Source organism: Anneissia japonica, unplaced genomic scaffold (genome assembly GCF_011630105.1).
Source record: "Anneissia japonica isolate Jap-2015-1 unplaced genomic scaffold, ASM1163010v1 scaffold389_len89789_cov197, whole genome shotgun sequence".
NCBI lineage: Eukaryota > Metazoa > Echinodermata > Crinoidea > Comatulida > Comatulidae > Anneissia > Anneissia japonica.
The window spans coordinates 3,359-10,362 of NW_022724327.1; the positions used below are offsets into that span (position 1 = coordinate 3,359).

The 7,004-nt window shown below is 32.5% G+C and overlaps 1 protein-coding gene across 1 annotated transcript; it reads right to left on the reverse strand.

Moving 5' to 3' along the window:
- Nucleotides 1–291: 291 nt before the first annotated feature.
- On the reverse strand, nt 292–6,642 carry LOC117112494 (eukaryotic translation initiation factor 4E-binding protein 1-like). Its single transcript, XM_033255584.1, has 3 exons — nt 6,340–6,642; nt 4,540–4,710; nt 292–4,227 (listed from the first exon to the last, which is right to left on the reverse strand). The coding sequence occupies exons 1-3, from the start codon at nt 6,473–6,475 to the stop codon at nt 4,193–4,195; spliced, it is 342 nt and encodes a 113-aa protein (XP_033111475.1). The 5' UTR covers nt 6,476–6,642; the 3' UTR covers nt 292–4,192.
- Nucleotides 6,643–7,004: the final 362 nt, after the last annotated feature.

A 7,004-nucleotide genomic window follows, 5' to 3' on the forward strand; every position in this document is an offset into this window, starting at 1 on the left:
TGGAATCAGGCGATTTGTAATCTGATCAATGACGAACACGCTTTCATAGGAAACCCACCGTAGTGTTAAGAAATATGATTAAAAAAACATACTTTTCACATATTTCCCGACAATATTTTCGCAAAAACTCTTCATACTTTAAATTCCCCACGCCTTATCTTCCATTTTATTGCAAGATCGGCCTAATCGCGTCACAAATGAAGGAGAAAAACAAATTACTTCAAAATTCGCTCAGAATAATCATGTAAGCCCTCTCTCTCAGAGTGGGCTAAAAAAATGAAGAAACAACAATTTCAAAGTGTTCTAGACTTTATTTTTTGCTCATCAATATTTCAGTCTGCTGAGCAAGAAAAGATGATTTCATGTGAGCAAGGAGATGTCATATTATGTACTCATTTCAAACTAGAGGGCGCTCATCTAATCCAGGATTTTAGTAATGAACATACTATGGCCTAAAAAAATAGTTTATTTGCCCTTCTTTTTTTAATGATAAAAAGGGGTGGGTGGAAAAAGTTTTTTTTTTTTTTTTTTCCCAAAGATACTCATCAGATGGAATAAAAATAACACACAGAGGCCTAGAATGGTAATATTTTACATCAGACAACTACTTCAGACTTTAGGGCATGTGGCAAAAAATATAGATAAATACGCTCACATACTTTTAATTTGTAAAGAAAAAGTTTTTTTGTTTTTCCGCCCCTATTTTTTCAGTGAGTTAGGGGCAGATGGGGGGGGGGCAAACATTTTTTTTTGGCCTAGTTATAATTCATATACAGTATAAGAATAAATCATACCAGTTTCTACCCCCACATGTTATCCCAGAGCATGTAGAGTTCAAAAGCCATCTGACATCATTAATATTAAGATAAATAACTTTCCACTTTTTATGTAAGCCGAAAGTTAACAATTCCTTACTGCTTTTAACAAAACAACCAAATAATTTATCTCATTAAGCATTATTATTCTTAACACATGAATATGCATTGATGTCTTGCCCATTACAGAACCTGAAAAAGAATGGCATAAAAAATTTTTAAAAATAATAAAAGAGATAAACAGAAAAAAAAGCTAAATTATTATTTTTGGCAGTGAGATTAATGGAATATAAAGAATTTCTGAAACACTTCCAACAGATGTTGGCAGGAAGTTACAATTTTTGTACAGCATTAAGATTGTAATGAGTCAATCAATTCTTAAGATTGGCTTAAAATAACACACTATTAAATTACTCAACTTACAGAACTTAACCAATAATGTCTGGTTCTGAAGTGACATCAAAGGTTTTGAAAAAAAATATTCTCAAAATAATGCAGACATTATAAAACAAGGAAAAAGTTAATAGAAATATATAATAAAAAAATATGTTAAAAGCATTAAAAGTAATCATCCATAATAAAGGTGAATTAAAGCATAATTTGTACATTATTAAAATCATTCTTTTTCATTTAGTTTTCCGTTTTTGTTTGTCTGTAACCATTTCAGCACACAACAAAGACAAACAAAGCACAAGTAACACCTTAAAAATATGTTGTTGCATTCTGTCATCATTATTGTTATAACCAACTTGCCTATTCCTTCATAAACTATTGTATTACCAGAGTTTGAAATAAGACATAGTACAGTACAAACATTCTGATTTTACATTTACTTAAAAGCCCTGATTACCATGACTTGAAGAGATGTGTATAATTTAATTATTAAATAACAAGTTCATTAGTCAGGAATTAATTCTTGATCTTCAAAACCAGATTATATTTTCCATACACCAGCTAAGGTATATCTTATTTCAAACATATACAAATTAAAACCTTTAATTCATAGATCTGAAATTTTGCATAGCAAAATTCAGGTGATTACTGTTCAAATAGTAAGCTGGAGTTAATATTTCTGGCTTAAAATTCAGTAATACTTGAGAAATCTAATCTACTGAGGTATTTAAGTTCTATATGGTCTCTTGAGCACACCCCAAATTATGTACTAGAGAATGCTATGGAAAGCACGTGGGGAAATGCTTTGCTTAAAGCAGTAACGGATACATGTGTTTGGCTGAACCAACATGGAGCATAAATACTATTTTCAGATGTGGAAAAGGGGCTGAAAGTTGTAAAGTCAACTCTAGAAACCTTAAGAAACTTGCATAATTAAAAAGATGAATACATAATTTGTTAAGATTTAAAAATTAAAAATTTGCTCAATTCAGTAAAAAAATCTACCATTTGTGAAACTGGTTAAACATGTTGTATTTATTACCATGTACAGTACAGCAATTAATCTTCCATTCTTCATGGACCATACCAAAAAATAATCACTTTTGCTATTGTTTTTTTGTACACATATAATCAGTGGTGGCACCAGGGGTCGTGGGCCTCAACAGATTGGCTAAGATCTTTCTGTCACAATTGAAAATTCTTTGGGCTCTTTGCCATGTCCGATGCCTTCGAAAAAAGGCCAAAATTTCCTAGTTCTTTTCTAGGCTCCATGGGGGTTCCCATAACAGCTCAACCCTGCTGTTCACCAATGGAATTTGTGAGACTGATTCCACCTGTCGTCAGACAGCTTGGCTTCCTGTCATGCAACTCCTGATGCCACCACTACATTTGTCCATAAAAAACATTAGATAGGTTAAAAAATTGTATGATAGCTGAAAATTGAGTATTTTTGTAGCACCATTAAAATACAATAGAAGATTTTTTGTTACCCTGGGTTTTAAAAACATGTTCCTTTGCCTCTACAATAATGTACTGGCTTATAGTATCTGAAAGTGTATGCTTAATACACTATAGCTTTACCGTGTTCGAATGTAGATAGTGAACGTAGTTCATACAACAGCAAAAAATAGGTTTAAACTTTGACTGTGATTAGAGCACTTTACCTTTGAACTGTGTAAACAATTTTCTAGAAGCAACATGCATTACAAGTATAAGATCAAAGAAAATATATTTATTTCAAAGATAGTTTAGAATTAATTACAACATTTCCATTACTGAATGGTTAAATTAATTTGTAACCATAACTTCTGTAGTGAAAACTGTCCTAAATGACAGTATTGACATTCAGGGAAAATAATTTTATCAGAGATCAACAGAAAACTGGTAATTATAAGTTATAATCTATTTTGATTTATTACATGAAAAGAAAAAAAAAATATTGCAGTTTTATAAGGCATGGAAGTATTAACAGAGCTAGTAAAGATCAAGCATATACTATATGTATAATACCTCTTTAGAAATTACAAGGCTTTATATATAATTGTCAAATTACTGATGGAATAATTGCTATAAGCAGGGAGAATTGTAATTCAGCTTTGGTCATGTGAAGCAGTTTTGACAAATATGAGAAGCATGTGAGTTTCCCATCAGTTCATACCACACATTATTACATGGATAGTGCATTAAATTTATATGCAGCAAATTAATGGAACAAGTGTTATAAGATGTATAGCAGTTCTGTTGAGATCTATATTTTTTTTTACATTTTAAAGCTACTTTTGTCATTACCACTAGGAAGAGAGGTGCAATGCAAATTTTAATTATGTAAATCATAGGTAAATTATATTTGCATATTTAATAGACACTCAGGATGCCATAAGTTATAAATTGTAGTCATCAAGTTAGGAAAATATTTTAGGAAAGATAACTGAAGGATTTTATAAGCAATAACTTGACATTTCAGATCACACACATATATTGTTTTTATAATTAACAAAAAATAATATAGTTTCCATATTGTTGGATTATTTAAAATTCTTGCCTGAAATTATTTGTTTACAGATTTTGTGTCATCTGTCATTTACTTATTTATTGTAGTAAACAGAACATTCCTTCCCCTAATTAAATATCTAAAAAATATTATGTAATAATCATTTTTATAGATTAAGAGTGTCCATTACTTTGTAAGTAAAATCCCTCACTGGAATAATATGTAATTATTCAGTCTGTTGTTTAAAGACTAACAAGGTAAAGAGAGTTGTGGTGGTGGTATCTGTGATATTTTAATATTTTAAATTGGCCGAAATTTGCCAATTATTACCAGTAGTGATTTACTCCCTAGAGTTCAGAGAGACACATTAGGCTTTTCTCCCCAGACTACTGTTATTGCACTGATGCTGAATCAATGATGCTGCTTCAAGTCTATTTTCAGTCTGCAGTGATGCTTATGTTGCATGGGGACATGCTTTACGAAGCCACTTACTTCAAATATCCATCTCAAATTGAGGTTCATCATTACCTAAAAAATGAAGCATTACATCAAAATTATTTGATTTGTTTCCATGAAATGTATCTGCTAATTTGAACTCTCAAACAAACTTTTGCTTACATTCCACAGCGAGTTTCATATTGTCTTAAGGAAAACTTAATGAAAAATTGATTCATTTAATTAATAGTGTTTACATAGCACACATTATGCTTAAGAACTGCTCTAGAGACTGGATGCAGAATCCAGTATACGCAATGTACAATCTCCTCCGCTCCCTGCCAGAATCCCTACAGGTAGTTGTGTGTGAAATTTAGCACTACCAAAAATTGATATTATACTCACTGACAACCTCCTTTGGCGGTTGTGGTTTAGAGGATTTTTGTTTACACCCGTCTTCCGTATTTCCAGTAGTTGTCACCCCTTCAATTAATGGTAGATTCTTTGGTGGTGTTTGAGCTAATGGTGAATTACGCATTTGCATCAAGAAGTTTCTTTCATAAATGATGCGTGTTCCTAGAGAACAATAATATAAGATGAAGTGATCACATTTTAATGCAAAAAATAACAAATAGCAATTTAATCAAATCAAATTTACCATAAAAAAAAGATTATTATTACAAATATTTTAAATTATACACCAAAAAAGATACACCGTAAACCATATGTTTTTGTTAAAAATTACAAATTTATCATATTAAAATCAAGCGTGTTGGCTTATACAAGTATATACAGAAATATACATGCATACACGCACATACATATTGGCACATATGGAACTTGCAATTAAATACAGTCCCAACCAATTTTTGTAGACTTTTGGTGTGTCATGATCTATTAAAAGGTATTAGCTACGGAGATCTTACAATTACAAATGCTTGATTAACCATCATAAAATCTTAAAGCGACAACTGCCCACACTACAAAACTTCCTTGTTGGAGTACCTTTTATTCTATAATTTTCACAATTTATAAAATGAAAATAATAAAACAAGGACACCGCTAAAGATACTTTACTTCGTACATATGTTAAAACGGATAAACTACATCAAAAGCATGAAGTGCTTGAGTTGTATTTTGTTAACAATAGTGCCAACAATGGAAAACAGTATTTTGTTAGTAATTCTATTTGAAACTTTTAGTGCAGCCTCTTTTGATGATGTATTGTAACTAGAATACCAATATCTGTAGGCCTACATCTCTGGAAATAAAACCGCCCTCAAACGGACCTGTACAACTGCCAACCCTCACGTATCAGAGATCAGATCGGATCCCGAGATGTCCGAAAGTGGGGAAAATTGAGACATCACTACCCTGGGGGGTCCGGAGGCATGCCCTCGCAAATTGTTTGTTTTCTAGACGTCTGAAAATAACCTCTGAGGCATTTTGGGTGATCAATTATTTTCGTTTTCTTTTTTAACTTTCTAAAAGTGGGGGAGGGGGCTGCAGCCGGCCCAGCCCAGCCCCCTTTAAATCCTCCCCTGCACATTATGCACGAGTCTCACGCACGAGAATCCACTTTCTCACACCTATGTTGTAATACCTTACGCATCATAAAAATGTTTATAAAAGATATGATAAGATGAAGTGAATTCGTCACTAAAATGTCAACACAGGCCATATATATTTTTTTAACAAAGCTATACTGACCGACGTCAGTGTAAATCCATAGCATTTAAAAACATATCATAAATAAAGAGCGCACTATTTCATGTTTATTACATAGAAAGGGCATCTAGGCATAGGTAGCCTACTTATTCTATTTTTATGATGGCTAGCCTATGCCTCGCACATCAGACACCAGTTACAATTCCTTGTTGAAGACCCACATTCTAGTGTATTATTACATTCACAATCGTTTGAATCTGAATACAAACACAGAAACAATGCACAAACGTCACACACCAAAAACACCTAATCACGTGGTTTTTGTTTACAACCAATTTTATTTACCCATGCTGAATTTAGTTCTGTGGAAAATTCTGAAATACGAGAAACGATGTATTGCATCATTAAAAAATTGAGAGCATGCACAGACTACTTAAAAGAAAAGAAAATGTATATCTATAGTTTATATATTAACGATACAATAACTTAAAAGTTTAAAGTAAAAACTAGATAAATCTGCTTCCAACAAGGCCTTACCTCCTGGTGTTGTGGCAAACAAGGTCCCACCAGGCGTGGTGCCATAATCGTTTGGCATCTCTGATGGGTCATTTAATCGCACTGTACGCGTTTTCGGAATATCTCTTCTTCCAGTAATGCTGTTTGCAGTCGACATGATGGAGAAAGTATTTATTTATGAATAAAGGGTAAATTGGGAGATAATTTACATTAACTTGGACTTACGAGCAATTTTAGTTCGACCAAATATAAATTGCTACAATCCGCGTTGTCACGAGATGGGGAAGAAAATAATAACAAGTACGTAAGTGCTGTTCCGAGGTTTGCCGATCGTGTGGTTTCGGATCTCAGTGACCTTAAGAAAATATATTCTAGTTTTTGAATAAATTAATGAACATATTTAAATAACTTATGTAAATAATATTTTAAAAAATATATCAAGGTAATATAAAAATATTTATTAATAAATAATACTTATAATCTATTTTATTTAAGGTAGAATAAGAGAATAAAATTGAAAATGTTAGCTGTATATGTGCAGACAGCTTTAGCAAGCTACAGCAATTGCATCCTGCTGCAGACCGGCAGCGAGGCGAGGTCAGCCACGCTTTGCAAAAAGCAGCCAGACATTGCAAAATCGTTAATGCAAAAGAATAGCCTGGGCGATACCATTTTCGCGAAGGTAA